We start from the raw sequence: 21,332 nt of genomic DNA on the forward strand, positions 1-21,332 counted from the left end.
TGACGAAGCAAGTGTATAAATTGAAGGAAACTCAAGCGGCGACTGGCAACCACCTCCATTAACTAAATCAATACAAGCCCCCAAAGGATATTCCTGTTTGAGGTTTTTCTAAGCGTTGCGGTCCCGTTCCTGGTTGCCATGATTGGGTAGGTCAAGATTTCCTAATCCTAACGGGGTGTGGCCGCTAGGAGTGTCGCCATGATGGTTATGGGAACATGTTGAAGAGTGTACATGATTTCTCAATCCATTGGCCACATTGGTCGAGTTCTGGCCGACCACTCCAGCCAGGCTAGAACCCAGTGTACCTGCCGCCACAGACCTGTACCCAGATGGAGCACTTGCAATTCAGCAAATAATGGCAAAATTATCTAATTGATGCTGCAATCTGACCAAATTTCTAACAAACAAAAAGTTTTTATAATCACGGTTAAAATGCAGATCACTTTAAAAACCAAAACTTGTTTCAGCGCCATTAAAAGTATCATTCTAGCGAAGCAACAAACATGATTTTTTACCTGTCACCCATTTGTATCACACCTCCATGTTGCCGAATGGGTTCCCACGGCACTTCTATGTCTTCATTGTAGCCAGTAAGAAAAAAATCAACGCAGTTTTTACGACAACCAGAATCATACGGATTGCGAAATCGACCCTCAGCATCCTTCAGATACGTGTACCTCAAGGAATTTGCCATCTCATTAGTAGTGATATTCCGTGCTATCTGTATACCAAAAGACAAAGCAGCTCATTAAGACAACAAAAGCATTGCTTTCGCTCAGATCCTCACTAACCCAAACGTAGTGAAGAGAGGAACAAGAACCCAACTTAAGGTTTAATGACTCCAGTGATGAATGTCAAAATGTGGAGATATCATATTTCTTGAAGACAACTGATAGAAACGGATGAATGAACATACCTGCACGGCTTGCATTCCGGTCAATGTACCAACACCAAGTAGAAGAAATACATCTCCAATTAAAAATACAAGTGCACTACTGTGGTACAATGCAACATGCTGAAGGAATTTCCCACCCCCAGATGGCGCTGTTGGGTCAAACCACAACCCTATGACAAGCAAAATAATTTCGTATATAAATACTGGCGCATTGAGCCCGACCAAGAATAACTGTGCAGATATAACAGGACTGACTTACGTAATATAATTATCCATCCTCATAATTACCTAAGAGGACTGGAAAATCTATTACCAGATATAATTGAAACTGAGAAGAATGCATAAATGGAATAGCATTACCCACAATGATACATCATAACAAGTCAAGATCGCTTACTGTGAACAGTTACAGCTAATGCGATGACCAGTGCTGTGACCTCCATGATCAGAAAAACAAAGAAATCCCACTTGTTGTTCTGTAGAACACAAGCCAACAGCAACGAGAATCTATTATAACAATGTCAGCGGATACAAAATCATGTTCCTTTGTACCCAGAAGACGTCTCTCCAAGACAGGCAATACTAACATTATTACCCATACGTAACCACAAGTAACATGTCTGACAAAAGGTAAGTAGTGAAAAAGATGTGTGCCAGAAACACCAGACTTCCCTTTCAAATAACAAAGTTCAGAATCGCAAAAGGTATCGTTGGAAAGAAAATAGAAGAGGGACAGAGCAGTAAGAAGCTCACCTTGCCAACACAATTTGAAACCCAGGGACAATGATGGTCGAATTGGTCGACACACCGGTTGCATGAAGTGCAGTGCTTGGAACGCAATGGGCGCACAATCTATAGGACAAGCAACCAAGACTTAGCAACTTGCGATATCAGACTGTCCATTGTGAAATCTGAATCTGAACTCTGTCGTAGTCTTTTCACGTACGAAAAGGGATTACTCTTTTTCAAAAGCTATTATGATAACTGAGTGGGAGTCAAATAACAAAAGAAAGTAAAATCGGAGACTACAGATAGTTTGACTGTCGAACCTTGCAAGTGGGACATAACTGCGCCCAATAACCTGCCCACAACGCTGGGCTGCTCAAGTCGCTTTTCAAAAGAGGCTCCTGTGAATATATACGGGCATAAACAAGGATTTATAGTAATCCACTTTAGAAGATCATATTTTCCACGGCACTAAGCTCCAATTACGACTGAGCTAAATCTTATGAAGTGGCTAATGTATAGCAATCCACAGCCAGGGAGGCATATACTTGACGAATACACTTGTACTTGTGTTACATACCAGACAAAAAAGGACAGTGTTAGGTTCACTTACGTCATGATTTTTCTCTCTCGGATGTCCACGCCTTTGAGTAATATAGCCCGGATCCTTACTGCAAATCAAGTCGTCGGCAACAACTCAGCCCCCACCGATACCAGTGATATACATAGACAAAAAGTAAATCTCTCGACAAAGATCTGGCAGAATACAGCTGATGTAATATTTTGGTACTAGTATCTATCAAGATTTAGCATACCAAGCAACAAGCAACGACACTATTGTATCTACTATCCGTTCAGGGTAATTACATCCTTACCTAAATAGGACCATATTCATCAAAACAACCAGCAAACCAAAAAAAGCATTACAGAGATATAAACCTGGTACAACGGTAAAGAAGGAAAAGACCGCCACTAGCCAATATGATGACCAAACAAGCCCAAAATCCATCTCCAGCTGTTATGGTTAACAGTGATCTCGCTTTTGCAATACAAAAACCACCCAAACGCAATTTCAGCCTAAACGACTCACACATAGCTAGATGATCTAGATATAAGCCATGAAAAAGAATGAGATGAAATTTCCGTTCAAATAAAAAAAATAGCCCAAAAGTTCCGTTCAGTGTTACCCCAATTCGTGGAAACATATCAACAAAGCACCTTTGAAGGCTTCTCAACAAAAGCGCTACCAACAAAGAACAAATATACAATGTAAAGCATAAAATATAGAAAATACGTACATGTAATTACAGAGTTGATAAAAACAAGAAGTAGGCCAATAATAATAACCCAAAGGACAGGAGCCAAGCCAAGCTTGGCAAACCTCCCAAGACGGTTGTTTTCATCCCACCGATTTGTAAAAACTCTTTGAGCATTTGTCTGAATCCAAAATCCACATCAAAAAGAAGCGTCAGGGAAAAGAAAGTACAAGTCAAAGCAAGGAAGAGCCACCTATCAAACATCAGCAACTAAAAACGAGATGTCCGGATGATTAAAAAAAAAAAATAATTAAAAAGGGGGGGGGATGAAATTGAAAACAAGAACTCCTCCTCTAAGATAAAGCTTCGTATTCTCACACAACTATAAGTCCTACTTTTTAATAGGAATGAACTACAGAACAATAGTAAAAATCGAGACATCGATCAACATCACATTTATATTTCAACATAATTTTACTAAAACGACATGCGTTACCAGAAATAGAGCAACGTGACGGTGCCCTTTGTCGGTTGCCAACTGTGCTGCGGTACATCCAGTAGACTCCTTTGTCAGCAGGTTTTCTAGACTACCTGCCTGAACCAAAACTGTACAAGCTTCCAGGTTACCCCGGATTGCTGCCCAGTGCAGCGGTGTGCACCCTGCCAGAACAAATCAAAATTTGAACTTAGGAATCAAATGTGCTTTCATCACGGCAACCATATCTTTCACGTTGACAGCGTGAACAACTTCAGTAAAGTAGAGACAAGAAGTGATACGAAACCCAGGGACCAACAGCGACAAAAGTTAGTAGTGATGGTCAATAGCGACTCTGTGAAGACGTAAATCCCATCCATAGTACAATTCTCAACGCCTCATATACAAACAACGTGCGCTCACTGCATACCTTCTTTATCTGCACGATCCAGGTAACCGTCCATAAAAAGTAGCAATCGAACACAATCTGCAAATCCTTTGTAGGAAGCCCTGAAAAGCAACGCATGATACGACATTTTGCTTCGATTACGGAGAATAACTCTGAAAATGTCCGAATAGCTGGTGTTGGTAGTGCAAAAAGGTTAAACTAGACAATGCAGGATTGGGAACTAGATTCTCCAGAGACGAATTTGTTCAACTGGTGACCCTCTAACCAAAGGGCTGAATGGATCAAGGCCTACCAATGCAGAGGGCTGCGTCCATCATGGTCAGGAGGGTCCACTTCGGCACCCCATTTTGTGGCGATATGATATAGCAGGGCAGTGTGTCCATATTGGGCAGCCACGTGGGATGTCTGAAGTACAACCAAACACAGACTTCAAAATCTCTCTGAGTTGCCTTAAAGAAGCTATTACAACTTATCAAGTTGCGCATTTAAGTTTTATCACCTACAATCGAAGCAAGCGTAAAGTAGATGAGAAAAGCGCACCCGATATCCATGAGAATCTGCCCATTCAATGCGAGCTCCACTCTGAAGCAACAACTCCGCCACTTGTATAGAGCCACGCACAGCTGTCCAGTGCAAAGCAGTTTGTCCAGTAAAATCAGTGGCATTGATGTCTGCTCCATGCTGCGTACCAAAATTACTCATGAGTAAGTCATGGAGATGAAGACCTAGTGGAACAGGTGTATTGAGAAAAATTAAATATCCACAACAGGAAGGACCGGGAGGATCATGAAGTCGTTACTATTAAATTCTCACTGAGAGAGATAGAGTGTCATGGAAAGGAATTGCAGGGACAGAATGCGACTTTTGAAAACTAGAGAAATCACCTCAATTAGATACTGGGCAGCAGCTAGCCGATTATTTAACGCACACCATTGCAACGCGTAGTATCCACCAGAATCAGGCTCCACTACAGAGAAACCCTTGACCTCCACCAATCTGCGCAGCTTTTCTACATCCCCGTAGGCTGCAGCAGTGAAAACATCATCCTTCTTCTGATCCTCATCAGATTTCAAACCATCCCCAGCAGACGAAACCTCGCCATTCTCTCGCACCGTTCCTCCTTCCGCCACAATCTCAATTTCGGATGCCATCTCCCTCCCCTGTACCCGAACCCTAACTCCCTTCAATCCCTCTTTCCCGCGCTCCCTTGTTCACAACCCCTAGCTCCGAAATGCATGCTTGCCTACCAATCCTCCATCTCCTCACTCATCCACACCATCTATGTCACGTAGACCCGCTTCTCCCACAGCGATACTCCATCATCGGCCCTCTTGATCACCATCGCGCACCTAATCCCAAGTCCGATTCGCACCAAAACCCCGAATATTCTCCCCACCACCACAAACCTCGCAAGAGAAAGCCCGAGCTATTCGCACAGAGATGGAAATTCGCAAAAAACACTATGATACACGAACACTCTAGGGTACAGTATGGACACAAAAACGCTTCACGTCTGGTGCACTCCAGCTCGCAAGTCGGAAGTCGGAACCGACCGCAGAGTCACGTCTAAAGCTGAAAAAACAACCCCAAAAGATGGGAAAATCATATTTTAAAAAGTCCAGGGGAAGGAACCTCGGAGGCGTTGCGGGGTAGGACACGATGGATAGACTGGCAAGGAAGCAGGACCCAGACGCGCCGGAATGGGATCGACATCGTTGCCCGTGAATCTTCGTAACCACAACAGGAATTAGGGTTTCCGAGGCGTCGGTGCGGAGACGACTACGTTTATAATTTAGATACTATTTTTATTTTTTTAAATCACAAAATGAGAAAATAAATTGATAAGTATATGAAGTTTGTCTATTCATCAATCCTCTAGTAATGAGAATTGATACAATGTTAAATAAGTATGAGAACTTCATGTTGAATTGCGTTTAATATTAATGGAAGTTAATGTCATGTTGAAATCAAAGTTTTTTTTTATTTTTTTAAATATCATATTATATGATATTATGTGTTTTAGTAAACGTAAATGATTCCTTTTATATATCTTTAAATAATCACATGTATTAACAATATTAATGCATTGTAAATGTAGAATTACCACTCTTGGTAGTGATTATGCTAACTTGTTATATTTGTGAGATATCCATCATGTGATTTTGAACACACAAATTTTGTTCACTTTGAATGATATGTACCACAAACAGTATTAATTGTTAAATTGAAATGAAGCCTAAAAACAATTTAATGTTGAAAACAAAAATACTTATAAAAAAAAAAAAAAAAAAAAAAAAAAACTGTTTTAATTGTTGATATCATTCAAGTGTGTAAATTGATGATTTTTTCAGATTTTGATGAAGGTGCTTCATGAATCAATAAAAATCATTGGATCAAATCACTCATATGAATTCTCCATCTAATCACTGGAAATGTTTTACATCAACAAGTTTAAAGTATATTATATAATCTAGTATACAATCAATTCACATTACATGTGTAAAATATCATAAATGTTTACATGCACGATAGAATAGTTTTGGTTTCTATGAAATAAAATCTGAAAGAGCAGTATATTTAAAAGTTATAAAATTCACAATTTTGTAAGCATACCACTCCAAAGCATCATTTTACTGAAAATTATATCAAACTCATTAAGAATATCACACATTTACAGAATGCCATATCTAATCAAAGAGCTTTGAAGAGTTGATATGTTTACTATGAATCTAACAAATATTATACTCAAGGTGAAATTTTAGTAAAGTGGGTCACATTTATTGATACCCGTCACATGTATTACATTAAGCTCAGTATATTTCATCACTCTGCACAAACAACAATTTGGATTAATTCAAAATATTATTAAATAATACCAAACCATCACGGGTAATTGTTAATTATATATATATATATATATATGTATATACATACATAAAGCATTTAGCTCATGTTTGGTGTTTTACTTGTTGAATGAATTGGATTTCTTCCATGAATATAACTTACGGTTTTGGAGGTCGTTTCTAGTGCTGGTTTCGAAGTATCTGTACTTTGCATTTGCGTTTCGCAAGGTTTAGGGTTTCAGTGATGTCATTCTTCCTTTCTTTCCTTCCAGGTTTTTGTTGTCAATTTGTCTATATTGAAAAATAGTTCTCTGATAGTGCGAGAATAAAGCGATTCATGTGAATTCTTTTTCTACTTTTTTTGTCGCTCCGTTTTTTTTTTTTTTGTTTTGTCTAAAAACAAAATACCTCTTCTTACTCGCATTCGAAAATGAATTGCATCGCTTTAATTCAGAATTTGCATGTTCTTCTGCATGTATAGGAGGTGTCACATTCCTTAGGGAGCGAGGAAACCAATGGTGTTGCTTAGTTTTAGCTTCTTCTTTACCTCGGTCCTCTTGTACGCAGAAAAGTTGAGCCTCATGGACTTCTTCTTATTGTTAATCGTGCTTGAGACACACAGAGACTGCCGCAGCCTGAAAGTTCATCTTTAATATTATAATGTTCAGCTCATTATCACACAAGTTTCAACCCTACTCTTTGTGCATTGTCTCAGGTCTGAATTCTGGACTTGCGCGATTGAGTTTCGTTTGCACTATCCTTTGATTGCTGGTACAGGTTCTTATGATATAGTCTCAACGTGTATTCTATGCATTTTTTTTCCTGCACGTCAGATCTTTCAACTCCAGAAAGGGCATTTTGAAAAAAATTACGCACCACGAGAACTTTCGAGATTTCGATAGAATTTCCAGCCAAAACCTACGTTACAATAATTCGTGTTCTGACTCGTTTCTGTGTATGAAGATCCGTTTCAAAATGGCTTTCCAGAAGTAATAGAGTATTTAGAGCACGGGGTCACTAAGTGCATTTCATTCAATCGAAGTGGAACACTTCTCGCTGGCTCTGCTCGTTTTTAATGCTTTTAATGCACAGGACGAAGTGTTTCATCCTCACGATATCAATCCAGTATGAATCGGACAGTTCAAAGCATCAAACAGCCGTAGTAAATGGATTGCTTCGTGATACTAGGGGTGCTTATCCCTTAAAGTAGTTGTCTGGTAGGTTCATTTTTGTAAAGCGATGAATCATCGGTGCGTTGTAACGCGTTCTTCATGCACCGCATACTTATGTCACGATACTGTTTGTATTATTTAGCTGGATGCAATGATGGATCATGCACAATTTGGGATTTCAATGCTCGACTCGTCGTACCCAGGAACTAAACGACCATCTGTATGTTTGGACTGTCCAATGTCCGGAGCACCAATATTAGTAAATTTTGACATAGATATGTTTTGGTGATTGCATTATGCTTTGACCTCCAGACTTGCAGCACCATACGCTTGTGAACTTTATGACTGCCCTTAAGTAACAAATACCCTGACGGACATGTCATATTGACCAGAAGTTTTCGGTTTTACATGTGAGTTATTAGTTGACATGTCCTGAAAAGTCTCAATCTTACTTAAGAAGCTTGGAAAGGAATTAGTCAAAACTGTGTGTGAAGATTTGCCAATTTGAAGTCTGAACAGTAGCAGGAGTTATACGCCAAATTGCTAACATCTGGTTGAGTTGTTTTAGTTTACGTTGAGATGATCTTCTAGGTATGCGATTTGAATGTCCCTCTCAATAAACAAACCAGACAACTCAAGTGGATAAGGTACTCTGCAGGGGGTTTAAACCTGTGAGTGTTTGTTGATTATTGAATTTCTCTTGGATAATTATCAATTGTTTAACTGTGGTTTTCAATGAACGTGTCAAACAGGGAAGACACAGGCGCTTCCTGTGCTAGTCGCTTCCGGAGATGGAGAAAATGGTGTTTAACCAGCTCGTAGTGGTAAATGTGGGGAAGCAAGTGCACCTTACTTCCCTTCAGCCTCGAGTTTCAACAAGAAAGGAGACCTTATATATGTTGGAAATTTTAAAGGAGAAATATTGGTGATCGACACACACAGAAGACAAACTTGCACAGTTGTGCAGTTGAGCTATCGGTTTCTCGGGCTAGTTCCACTTGGTCTTTGTACGTATTTTCGTCTTGGATTTCATCTTTTCGTTGGTAGTGTAGTAAATTAGTTATTCATTTACTTATTCCAATAACTTGTTAGTGAAATAAAATCGTGGACTTTGCTGATCCAAATTAGAAGTTATTGTTGATAAGGTTAGAGTGATTACGTGATTTTTGTCTTGGCCATCTTCTTGTTCTTAAACTTGAGTAAATCATTTTACTTAGTGCATATCTGTTGCACCGTGGATTCTACGAGTATGCGCTGTGGATACGCAGTAGTTCTTTAGCTGTTTAACAATTGGCATTTGATTGTTACTCCAATATGCATCATGTTTGACAGCAATGAGTTTGGTCTGAAACAATATCTCTGTGAAATTTTTTCTCATTATGAGTCAGGAGGTAATGGTTTTACTCGACACGTAAATTCTTGCTTGCTAAAAGTTTTCACCCACTTTCTTCTTATAAACATGACCAGTTACGTGATGCAGGTCCTAGGAAACGCTGTAATCAGACAGATTGTCTTCAGCCGCAACGGCGAGTTTCTTCTTAAAATTCTACGGACCGCATCTTGAGTATTCGAGAACCTTTTTCCAAGGAATGGTGCCGTCAAAGCTCTCGCTTTTTTAATTGATCAGAAAGAAAAAGGGGTTAACATGTCTCGGGATGTTTCATTCCTCAAATTCACACAAGATTTTCGAGACACTGTAAATAAGATGCACCGGAAGGTGACATGTTTCAATGGGGATTGTGAGTGTATAGTTGGAGCTTCCTGTAGCAAAGGAGAGTATAAAATCCACATTTGGAACAGGTTATTCATCACCTCCCTCAGCCTGAAACATTCAATGCTGCAAAATTCGCAACTCACCTTTTTTTATGTTCTTAATTGCTTGGGATTAAGCATATCTAGCGTCTCACCTTGCAGTTAGTGGCGTCAGTTCTTTAAAACAGTTTGTGGTCGAAAACTAAACTAGATTCACGATTTATTGTTGTATGCGACTTCATATTGTTGTGGGTGACCTTCAACCTCTTGATCGTAAGTAGGCTATGATGGTATCCTGGTTTTAGATGATTCACCTGGATGATTTTTTATTACTTTGCTTAAACCTGAGCTATGTTCACAATAAAACTCCGATGTTTCCCAGGAATTTTGGACGACTGGCTCGTATAGTGGAAGCTCAAAAGGAAGGATTGGCTGATTTGGCTTGGCACCCAACTCGTCCAGTTGTTACCTCAGTATCTATGTCGGGTGTTATATACTTTTGGGCTAAAGATTATACTGAGAATTGGAGTGCATAGTTTTTCCAGATTTTTGAAATCAGGTGCACTCCAATTCTCAGTAGAATCTTCCTGTGTTTGTGCATAGTTTCACATGCATTTTCCAAGATACAGGTTAAACCATTACAAGTTGATGAAGATGCCAATGTGGATATCTTGACAACAGAAAAAGTGGCTGCATTTAGCGACAATGAAGAATCAGTGGATGGGTTTTACTTCTTACCGACACTCCTAGATCGTGATGTTTCCCCTACACATCCTCCGGTTTCTCCTGTTGACTCTCCTAACACCGCATCTGTTCCCAGGGTGGTCTGTAGCATGACTCCATCCAATACTGCAGGTTCTCAGGGCACATATATTGAACCAGATGATCACCATACTGGAGAAAACTTCGAAGGACAACTAAACCATACCTCTCGATTCCCATGTGTGAACTCAAACAGTTACTGTGTCCTTGATAGACACAGAACATAATTGGGTGTGGTTTTGTGTTACTCTCAGCTATTTTTGTTATCACACATTCTTTACTAGATGCAGCTAATGCCATCTATTATGTTAAGGTTGCAGATGACGAGGTTGGACCTAATGGTCGTATCAAGTACAGGCGGAGGTTGTTAGAGAAAGCAGCTGAGCTTCAAGCAGAGAGAGGTCGGATAGTCAAGACCTCTGGTTTCACTTCGAGGTTGAGAAAAGGTGAAGTCAAGAGGTTGGTTTTGTTTTAGAGATCAATTGCAAAGGCTCTCTAAATCACCTTGGATACAATTATGATTCTTCAATGAGAACATTTGTAGCCTGGTGCTAGTGTCACTAAAATCCCTTCTGATGAGTTACTAAACTCGCTTATTTCTTCCATATCATTTATTTCCTTATTCATGGCCTTTGTTAAACAGATACTAGAGGTTCCTGTTCTGCTGTGTCGTGTTCACTGGTTGGTTATTTAATCTGGATAAAGTTGTTGTGATTGTAACCATTTGTTATCATTTAATAGTACTTTACTCATTCATATGACTGCCTAACTTCTGCAATGCTGAAATTTTTGTAATACTTAGTTCAATATACCCTTAGTTTTGAAGTTTCAGATAGTATTTGATATTGTTCTTTAGATAATACGTTTAACATGTAATAAAATCATTGGCAAAATAATATCATTACCAACTTTTATTTTAAATTTTATGATTTTAATATTTGTGATGCGTTTGAATTTCAAAAAATCCTGATCAAAAGTTTAATAAATTTAGGCAGTAATAAGTGTTGTTGTTGATGTTATTAAATATAGATGATCATCTATTTAACAAAACTGTAGTTTACTGTATATGGCTTCTTTATACAATTATAGTTCCAATTTTTTTTCTTTACCAAATTCAAATATTGTGATATAGTAGAAATTTATTTTTTTAACAGTCCACAACTATCAGTTGAATTTCATTTTGAAGCTTGAGTTAATTTACATTGAGTTTGATAATTAGATGAATAAAAATAAAATAAAAAATAAAAAAACAGAAAAGAAAGAAAATGTTGTTGTTGTTATTGTTTTATGGGTTAATCACTAGCGTGTAGGAATAGATGACTTGTTTTGTAGTAGTATTATAAATTATAAGTTAGAGAAGGAAATCTAAAATATAATATTAAAATATATTCTAACAAGAAATTATATGTTAAGAAGTTCTTAATGATTGCTTTAATTATTCGTACAAACATAGAAATGTAACGAATTTGCATATGTATTCTTGAGTGTTCTATCATAGAATGAATGTTGTTGCTCATTTTTACATAAATCAATTTTTATTGATTGCTATTTAAACATTTAGTTCGTATTTTAAATTTTATCTTTTATTCAGATTCAGATATTATAATTTTCATCAATATTATATGTAATATATATTTCATAATTCATTTGGTAGTTGTTACATTTGTGATAAAATTCTCTTCAGCCCGAAAATGAGAACGTTTATATTTCAAAAACTACATAAAACTACTACATTTTAAAAAACTATTTTTGTGTTGATCATTAATTAGATTCTTAAGTTATATTTTATTTTTATCAATTGACAGAAAAATCGAAAACATTATATATATTTTCTTTTGAAATTGTAATAACTCAATTAATAAATTAAATCATTAGTTGCACATTTTTAGCATTCATGAGCAACATGATATGTTATCATAAGAACAAAAGTGGTAAGCATGTAAGATCTGATATATTTATTCATCTAAAGAGTTTTAAGAAATCAATGAATGTCCTGTGAATAACCCCCCCCCCCACAAAAAAATTTTAAATACAGAAAAATAATAAATTTTAGTTGCATACAAAACAAATCACTATTAATGTGTGTGTGTGTGTGTTAAAATGGTGAATACATGTTGAATTGTAAATAACATCGATAATCATATGCATTTATAAATCGTAGGTATTTAATAAATACTAGTGATACACAGGAAGTGCAAAAATACAGTAACATATTTTACATGGAATGTAAACCAAAAATGAATGTTTTATTCTGTGGTATGATGGTTTTTCACAAATTTTATTGATGTTGGGTTCTATATTTAACTAAAATAACAAGTACACTTCCAATATTCAATCTAACAACAAACGAATTTGTAAGATGATGATCAAAGCAATACACAACCACCATGGTTCACCTGAAAAAAGGCCCAAGAGCAAGACTTAAATGTCAATCAATATACTTAAAAATACAAGCACTTTCTTCTCAAGTTGGAGTAAGAAGTATGATTATTTAGCCCAAAATAAAAATTAATCAATACTTTAATAAGATGATGCATTCAAAATAAACATACTTACTATTCTTGAATAAACCAATCTTGTATTTGTGTTGTGCATGTGTCTCTACAACTACAAATATGCACTCATTTTATTTATTTATTGATCGTAGAACTTCACAAGTTACCAACACATGTGTAGAAAAAGACCGCCAAGAATTTGAAGCCAATACGAAACTCACAATTCCAAAAAACAGTAAAATCTACGCCAAATTGGATCCCAAAGACTTCGAATAAATGGCAACAAAATAGATAGGCAGTATCTGGCAATAAAATTATTATTTGGTCCCAATTGTGCCAAAGCCCCACTGAATAATACCACCAGGATGAAAGCGTACGAACAGAATGATACGTCCACCGACTGACGTACATCCAACATTCATCCGATGGACTGTCCGATGCCGATTAAGCCACTCCCAACCCCATCGAAAGCGGGGGCAAGAACCAACTGAGGGTGCAGAACACGCCGCAACCGAAGGTCGGCGACCGATGACGCCCGCCGTCAGCAAACCCACGTCGCCCTCCAAAGCACGCCTAGGTCTGCCTTGTGCTGCAAACCCAGACTTACCACGCGATTGCAGGATCCACAAGACCAAGTCCGGAGGTCGGGGAGGTGCGGGGCAGCGTCCGGGGGACGGGAGCCGTCCCCTAAACCCCTTCAAAGAGAATAGTGTAACTCAACTGCCGAACTTGTGTGTCTGTGGCGAGGAGGCTCGCTCGCTGTGGATTTTTGCTTGTGTCTATGAAGCTGCGGAGCTCGGGATTGCAGCGACGCAGCAGAGGGGAGGGAGATCCGTGAGAAAGGGGAGGTGCTGAGAAGACCTAATCCGCTCTCTCTTAGGGGCCTGGAGTTTGTTCGCCATGGACCAGCTTGGCGTGCTTCTGGGCCAATTTTTGGTGCCCGACAACGCGAGTCGGAAGCAGGCCGAGGAGCAGATCCGCCGCCTCTCCAAGGATCCGCTTCTCGTGCCCGCTTTGTTGCACCACGTGCGCTGCTCTCCTTACCCTGAGGTTCGCCAATTGGCTGCTGTGTTGCTGAGGAAGAAGATCACCGGGCACTGGATGCAGCTGTCTGCGGAGATGCGCAACAATGTCAAGTCTACCTTGCTGGAAAGTATCACCCTGGAGAATAGGTGTGTGGAGACGTGGGGATTTTACTATTTTATTTTATTGTTGTTATTTTTATTATTTATTTCTTGGTGTTGGATAGTTTAGGGCATTGTTGTCGAGGATTTTTTCTTATTTGTTGTCATTGATAGTGTGTAGTGGTAAATGCATGTTTATTCCCTTTTCCCGTTTTTGTTTCATAGCTGTCTTTTTTCTTGTTTGTCTTGTTTTTGTTTAGTACATCAACGGAAGTACTTCGCAGTGAGAGTAATCCAGCTTGATTTGATTCTCAGGCCGCTATATAGTGTACCCCTCACCTGACACACGCACCTTTGTATTAGATTGGTATCTCACCGAAGTAATTGTCTCGAGATTTTTTTTCTGAGCTCATCGATTTTTTGGTTTTTAATCTGCACGCCAACGTAATGATTCTGGATTATGTTACTAACATAGAAGACCCGCTTTCTGTATGCTATCTAGGTAGTAGCTTTTCACGTACATCCGGTTTCGTTTTACCATTAATGTGACTGCTCTGCTCGGAGATTCGCTGTGTCGTGCCGGTTATTAAGTTCAGACTTTCGAATTGTATGAGACGTGATTTACGGTACTTTTGACAGGCGTTTTTTCCGTTTATCCTACTCTTGAATTTAGCAGTCAATTCCATTTTCTATAGACGTTTTACTCATTCTGTCTCGAATTCGGGGAATGACCAGGCTTGTGAGAAATTTATTTACCACTGGTGCTTGCTGAATCCATAAAAAGAGCTCTGGTTTTTAAAGTATTGTTCTACAATGTGTAGATGAGTCACTTTAGAGCGGTGGACTTGTTGTGGATCTGTTGATCCGAATCAATTTCTGGGTAACGTGATGTTTGAAGCGTCGAGGCAGCGCAGTAATGTATTGCATCAGATAACTTGATGCGGCGCTTAGGGGTTCTGCTCATAAATACCTTCGGCCTTTTTGGAGGACTTCCTCCTTCAGATTTGTTGCTTTTATGTTTCGCGGAAGTGTCTGGGGCATCGAGTTGTAATGTGCACTTTGGTTCGTTGCTTAATTTTTCTGGTGTCTTCGTGACAGCCCTCCAGTCAGAAGGGGGAGCGCCGACGTCGTTAGTGTAGTTGCCAAACACGCAGTGCCTGCAGGAGAATGGCCAGAACTGTTGCCATTCCTCCATCAGTGCAGTCAGAGTGCTCAGGAAGACCACCGCGAAGTAAGTGTTCGTTCTGTATCCTTTTTTCGTCAGGGCCGGGACATTTGTATAACAATTATGTAGGGCCTATCTACCTTTGCCCCACATATTATCTTGAAGTATAGTAGGATGTGGATGGTAGTAATTTCAGTTGTTACTCTGGCCATGTCCATAACCTCCCACAGAGGCACTTGCCTGAAGTGTTCTGTGCGGTTACAGTGAATGGGTGGTTGTAGTCTTGTAGTCGGAAATATGGGGGTTCTCACTACATCGTGTTTCATTCAAAATAGGTGGCGTTGATTCTTTTCAGCTCTTTGACAGAGACCATTGGCGACCTTCTTCGTCCTCATTTTGCCACTCTCCAAAGTGTTTTCATTACTGGTTTAAATGACCAACAGAGCAACCGAGTTCGTGTGGCTGCACTTAAGTAAGCTTCAGGCTCTCCAATTTTTTTTTTTTTTTTTTTTTTTTTTTTTTTTTTTTTTTAATTTTTTACCGCGGTAGTTTACCACTCACAGTCCATGAAACATAGTTTCAATGCCAAATAATGAGGTCCTGAAGATAATTATCTCGTGCATTCTCTGGATTCAGGAACTGCACAATAACTGGCTTAGGGAGTTCTTCTTTAGGTTTGAAGTAGATTTCTTGGTAGTCGTTCAGCTTGGATTATTAATGACATGATGAGATGTGATACTTTTTATTGCCTTCATTGTTATATACAGTGGGTTAATGCAGCTGGCGCACTTTCTTAATGCAGGGCTGTCGGAGCACTTGTGGGCTACATTCAGTCTGAACAGGAAGTTGTAAGTATTCATATTTATGCCGAGTCACATTGGGGGACTTCTTATTGACTATTTGATCTGAAATTATTTATCAATTCTGTTGCAAGACGATCTTCATGCTTGGGATATTTCGCGAATTCGTTCGGTCTCGGCCCGGATTCTGTCATAGTTGTTGACTTAGTTTGTTTGCTGCAGATGATGTTCCGAGAGTTGATTCCACCAATCTTGAACGTCTCGCGCTTGTGTCTTGCCAATGGCGATGAAGATGTGGCTATATTAGCATTTGAAATTTTTGATGAGTTAATTGAATCAGCAGCTCCGGTACTGGGACCGACTATCCCTGTGATTGTACAATTTGCACTTGAGGTTTGCTCAAACAAGCACCTCGAAGCCAACACTCGTCATCAGGTGAAGAGCGTCTTGCATTCCCTCTTTTTTAGCTTTCCGTCACCATTAGGCTAGTGGGTTTTTTCTGCATTGGTCAATCGCTTGTGTGCGCTTAAGATTGATTGTAAATATTCATTACGTTCTCTTGCAGGCAATTCAAATCATATTTTGGTTGGCGAAGTACAAACCCAAGACATTGGTGAAACACAAAATGGTTACTCCTATTCTGTCGGTTATATGCCCCATCTTAGCTGAACCTGAATCTCGAACTCATGAGGATGATATTGCATGTGAAAGGGCGGCTGCTGAAGTCCTTGATACCATGGCTACAAGCCTGCCTAAGAAACATGTGTTTCCACCAGTTCTGCATTTTGCCACGTCTAACTTTCACAATCCAGATCCCAATTATAGGGATGCAGCAGTTATGTCATTGGGTGTGATATCGGAAGGTTGTTACGAAGCCATGAAGTCCCGGCTAGAGGACGTTCTTTCACTTGTATTAGAAGCATTGAAGGACAAAGAGCAGGTGCTGTGAAATGTAAACAACTGTAGTTTGGTTAGATATGTCTGTTGGTTGTAATGACCCCCTGGATTGCTTCTGGATATGAGCAGTGATAGCTCCACCGTCATTGTCTTCTCCGTTGTGTGTGTCGAGCAATGCATGATTGTGCAAGAAAATTGCTGATAGCCTTACATATACAGATTTTACTTTTTCTAGGAATGGGTTTCACGTTTGTGCTCTAGCTTGTTTAGAGACGCTACTCTTATTTTATGTTGATGAAACATCTTGTCCTGATGTGAAGGCGGTGAGAGGGGCTGCAAGTTTCGCACTAGGTCAATTTGCGGAGCATCTACAGCCTGAAATCAGCGAACACTACGAGCGTGTCCTTCCATGTATATTCGCAGTTCTCAGTGATGCTGTGCCAGATGTGCAGGTTAGTATACAATTGATACGGGTATATTCGATCACTTCGATGACAGTTGATGCGAGAAATATCTCTGCTCTTAAATTTTCATCGTATCGTAGTTTTCAACAATTTGCGCCTGCTTCTTTTATGCCGTATGCCTCACTGCCCTAGAATATTAGCAGTAGGGTAATGTATTGAGATGAAGTCATGATGTGAAGTAGTAGCTTTATAACCTAGCGCTGCATCTTCAAAGGATATTTTTACAGGACACACAATTTTGACACAATCTGAATATCTTTGATTACAGGAGAAAGCATTCTATGCACTGGCCGCATTCTGTGAGAATCTTAAGGAGGAAATTTTGCCTTACTTGGGCCCACTTATGGAAAAGTTGATGGAGGCTCTGCAAAGCCCTCGCCGAGATATTCAGGAGACTTGCATGGTATTTACAACTTCCTTGATACTGTGACGCTTTTTCCAAGCCATGTTTTTACCGTGCGTATGATTTCTTCCTTCATAGCTGCATGATGGTAAAGCTGTGATTATTGTATATCCGGACTGACACCAGTTTGTGCTGTAGTCTGCCATAGGGTCAGCTGCTGCGGCTTCTGAAGCGGCATTTGTTCCTTACACTGAGCGGGTGCTGCACCTCATGCAAGGATTTATGACTTTGACGAAAGATGAGGATTTACCCGCTCGAGCTCGTGCAACAGAGCTGGTCGGTATCGTTGGTATGGCAGTTGGACGAGGCGTTATCGGGCCAGTTCTTCCAGGCTTCATCGAGGCTGCAATTGAGGTAATTCTTCCGAGTTATTAACATTTTTTCATGATTGTTTGTTTTGTTTTGTTTATTTATTTTAGCTGCTCTTGAGTTCGTTTGCCATTTCTTCAGTGTCTAATATGAACCCTACGGGATGTTAAAGGCTTTCCGTATATTTCTTTCATTACTTACCATACTGTGTTTTGAACTTCGACCATTGCTTCTCTGTCCATATAGGGATTTGAATTGGAATTTAGTGAATTGCGAGAGTACACACATGGTTTCTTTAGCCATGTTGCTGAAATTCTGGAAGAGGACGTGGTTCCGGTACGTGCTTTAAATCATTACTACTATTTTCTTCTTTTGGTTGAGCTGAAGTTTTTGTCTTAAATCAGAGACACCAATGTCAAAGTTGTGTGAATGAACGTACTTAAGGTGTAAATCTAACAGTTTGTCCTCAATGCCATGAGCATCTCGCTGATTCTTGTCGAAACGTGGCACAAATTTTGCAGTATCTGCCCCGTTTAGTTATGCTTGCTTTGCAATCTTGCAACCTTGATGACGGGACGGCATTTGAACTGGCCGACTCTGATGGTGATGATAACATTGGTGGTGCAATTGGAGGTCTCTCATCCGATGAAGATGAGGACACTGATAACAAGAGAGTTCGGAATTTCAGTGTTCGGACAGGAGTTTTGGATGAGAAAGCAGCTGCTACCCAAGCACTTGGTTCGTTTGCTCTTCATACAAAAGCTGCTTTTATGCCATATCTAGAAGAAGCATTGAAGGTGATGCAGAAGCATGCTGGCTACTTCCATGAGGATGTGAGAATTCAAGCTGTCATTGCCTTCCAACATTTGCTAACTGCAACCAAAGCAGCTTTTCCTAGCGATACCATCTCTCCAGAAGCCAAACATGTCTTGGATCTGATTATGGAGCAGTACATCAAGCTCATGAACGAGGACGATGATAAAGACACAGTCTCTCAAGTGTGTACTTCCGTGGCGGAGATCGTGAAATCTGTCAGTTATGACAGTATTCAGAAGTTTCTCACACCCTTATGTGAGGCTACACTCTGTTTGCTGCGCCAGGAGGCTGTTTGTCAGCAAACGGGAGATACCGATAGTGAAGGTGATGAGGATGACATGGAGCATGATGAACTTCTCATCGATGCTGTAACGGACATTCTGCCAGCTATTGGAAAGTGCATGGGCCCTGGATTTGGGCCTCTCTTCCGTCCTTTCTTCGAGCCCTTGATGAAATTCGCGGTATGTTCAATGCCATAATTTGTTGGGGCGTGGTTTTATTTTGTGAGTTTTACCATTGTTCTGGAAGCACCTGAGACGTTAAAAGTAATCTTAACTGTAATTGTGTAAAACCCGTAATATTCTTCTCTGCAAGGTGTGGTTTTCAGATTCTGAATAATTGGTTATTAGATGTGTAGCACGCATTGTAGCCCAGTGACCCTAATATCAGATACCTGAGATGCCTTCGATGTTTCGGGTTGGTTGTGCAGAAAGCTTCTCGCCCCCCCAATGATCGGACAATGGCAGTTGCATGTATTGCTGAGGTGGCGAAAGAGATCGGAAATTCTATCACTCCCTACGTTGAGGTTAGGAGTTGATCTCATTATCTTATATGTACTTCCAATTACGACTTGGATTCGGTGATTTGTCTAGTTGTAATATGAAGAGCCCTACGTTTATATTTTAGTTTAATCAATGGGATTTCTTAGTTGGTGCTTGTGGCATGTTCAGATTACCATGCCAATCGCTCTGAAGGAGCTTGCGTCACCAGATGCGACGAATCGGCGGAATGCGGCGTACTGTATTGGCGAGCTGTGTAAGAATGGAGGAGAAGTAGCACTACAGTATCCAAACTCAAATTCGAATTTTCTTATTTGTAGCGAAATTAATGGTTTTAACTCGAACGTAATTGTTTGAATGATGAATTTTACAACCAAACTCTAGTTATCCCTCTAACCTGCATGGACATTTATTATCTTATATAGGCTAGACTTTATGCTTGAATGTTTGGATTTTCTTGACTTACGTTGCGAAGATATTACAATAACATCCTAGTTGCACTGCACCCACTATTTGGGGCTGGAGAGGATAACGGTACGAGAGACAATGCAGCTGGAGCGGTTTCTCGCATGATTACCGCACAGCCCCACGCGCTTCCTTTGAGTCAGGTCTGTTTCATGCCTTCGCTTTCGTGATGCAATGGACGTCATCTTTCTTCGTCATCCTGTTTCATGAAGTATTTACTTTATACTTTTGACGCTGATCAACTATTAGCGATTGATTTGCGACTGTTTGTGACAGGTTCTACCAGTCCTTATTTCAGCTCTTCCCTTGAAGGAGGATATGGAGGAATGTGAAATCGTGTATGGTTGCCTATGTGGGCTTGTTTTAGCTGGTCATTCGGAGGTATAATATCTTAATCACCTCTTGAAATTGTCCACTTTCTTGCATACAGTTGCGTAATCCTGTCAGAAATTATTAGTTGAGATTTCTTTCATATCGTCTCGCTATCTGAACATCTACTGGGGAGTAGCGTACTTATCTTTTAATTAAGACATCCCGTGTGTGTTAATTGTGTTTCCGGTGTTACACAGATACTTCCTCTGGTCCCACAGCTGATATCCGTTTTCGCGAAGGCGGTGGTGGCCAACGAGACGCCGTCAGATGTCAAGCTAGGTATTGGCCGAGCCGTAATGCAATTATGCTCACAATACGGTGACCAAATGCAGTCAGTTCTCGGTAGTTTGCCTCCGGAAGAAGCCACTGCTCTCAGTACTGTGATGAAGCAGTGAAAATGAATCGAGCTTGAGTTGGAAATCAGCTGGCGAATAGAGTTTGCTTATGTTACAATTACGGGTTGTTTGTAGGATTAGGAAATGCATACATAATTTAGAAATGTATGTTATGATGTTAAGTGTCACCATTGTTTACGGTGTGATATTGCCCTTTACAAGGGTTCAAATGATAGGTCGGAATGTGTAGCTTGTCTTTAGGTTACCCCAATTTTCGGTACACCATGCACACCCTGGTATTAAGTTCGGCTTTTTCACTTAGTTTGGTAACCTTTGATAGTTTGGCAAGTGCAGGTATATTTATTTCGTACAATTAGTGGTGATCTCCACCAAAGAGCTGTCATTAATTCACAGTGTCTCTAATTGAATGACGAATCTGTTATTGAAAGCTTTTTCTTCGCAGCTCTCTTGTGAGCTATTATGAGTTGCTAAAATTTAGCCACTTTTCTGTGCAAGTCCTCGAACTTTTTGTTTATTGCGTACTTCTAATCCTGTGCATTCCCAAACCATGCGTAAAGAGATTACAAGTCCAACGGGCAGGTACTTACATATGATGGA

At 39.8% G+C, this 21,332-nt stretch overlaps 2 protein-coding genes and 1 long non-coding RNA gene across 3 annotated transcripts; 2 read left to right on the top strand and 1 right to left on the bottom strand.

The window, feature by feature from the left end:
* Window positions 1–5,501, bottom strand: LOC112281882 (protein S-acyltransferase 24). Its single transcript, XM_024518868.3, has 14 exons — window positions 4,646–5,501; window positions 4,302–4,442; window positions 4,054–4,166; window positions 3,783–3,862; window positions 3,374–3,537; window positions 2,920–3,058; window positions 2,561–2,660; window positions 2,235–2,292; window positions 1,945–2,022; window positions 1,649–1,747; window positions 1,293–1,371; window positions 917–1,065; window positions 516–721; window positions 1–319 (listed from the first exon to the last, which is right to left on the bottom strand). Exons 1-14 carry the CDS (start codon window positions 4,910–4,912, stop codon window positions 109–111), a joined length of 1,884 nt encoding a protein of 627 aa, XP_024374636.1. The 5' UTR covers window positions 4,913–5,501; the 3' UTR covers window positions 1–108.
* A 1,681-nt stretch (window positions 5,502–7,182) lies between these two features.
* Window positions 7,183–12,237, top strand: LOC141045350 (uncharacterized). The gene is made up of 4 exons (XR_012217413.2): window positions 7,183–7,319; window positions 8,529–8,783; window positions 9,257–9,576; window positions 9,911–12,237. It is a non-coding gene; the product is annotated as an uncharacterized LOC141045350 (long non-coding RNA).
* A 1,152-nt stretch (window positions 12,238–13,389) lies between these two features.
* On the top strand, window positions 13,390–21,162 carry LOC112281933 (uncharacterized). The gene is made up of 16 exons (XM_024518987.3): window positions 13,390–13,957; window positions 15,008–15,140; window positions 15,410–15,546; window positions 15,877–15,922; window positions 16,097–16,309; window positions 16,440–16,814; window positions 17,092–17,223; window positions 17,504–17,638; window positions 17,777–17,992; window positions 18,194–18,283; window positions 18,469–19,224; window positions 19,473–19,568; window positions 19,714–19,826; window positions 20,018–20,150; window positions 20,284–20,388; window positions 20,577–21,162. Exons 1-16 carry the CDS (start codon window positions 13,686–13,688, stop codon window positions 20,772–20,774), a joined length of 3,150 nt encoding a protein of 1,049 aa, XP_024374755.1. The 5' UTR covers window positions 13,390–13,685; the 3' UTR covers window positions 20,775–21,162.
* The last annotated feature ends 170 nt before the right edge of the window (window positions 21,163–21,332 follow it).

This window comes from Physcomitrium patens, chromosome 4 (assembly GCF_059467195.1).
Source record: "Physcomitrium patens ecotype Gransden chromosome 4, ASM5946719v1, whole genome shotgun sequence".
Classification (NCBI taxonomy): Eukaryota; Viridiplantae; Streptophyta; class Bryopsida; order Funariales; family Funariaceae; genus Physcomitrium; species Physcomitrium patens.

Coding starts and splice junctions, on each gene's coding strand:
- LOC112281882 (XM_024518868.3), bottom strand. CDS start 4,912: ATGGCATCCGAAATTGAGATTGTGGCGGAAGGAGGAACGGTGCGAGAG. Junction 2,023..2,234: donor CGAGAGAGAAAAATCATGAC/GTAAGTGAACCT, acceptor ATATATTCACAG/GAGCCTCTTTTGAAAAGCGA. Junction 1,748..1,944: donor AGTTATGTCCCACTTGCAAG/GTTCGACAGTCA, acceptor CTTGTCCTATAG/ATTGTGCGCCCATTGCGTTC.
- LOC112281933 (XM_024518987.3), top strand. CDS start 13,686: ATGGACCAGCTTGGCGTGCTTCTGGGCCAATTTTTGGTGCCCGACAAC. Junction 15,141..15,409: donor CTCAGGAAGACCACCGCGAA/GTAAGTGTTCGT, acceptor CATTCAAAATAG/GTGGCGTTGATTCTTTTCAG. Junction 16,310..16,439: donor AAGCCAACACTCGTCATCAG/GTGAAGAGCGTC, acceptor GTTCTCTTGCAG/GCAATTCAAATCATATTTTG.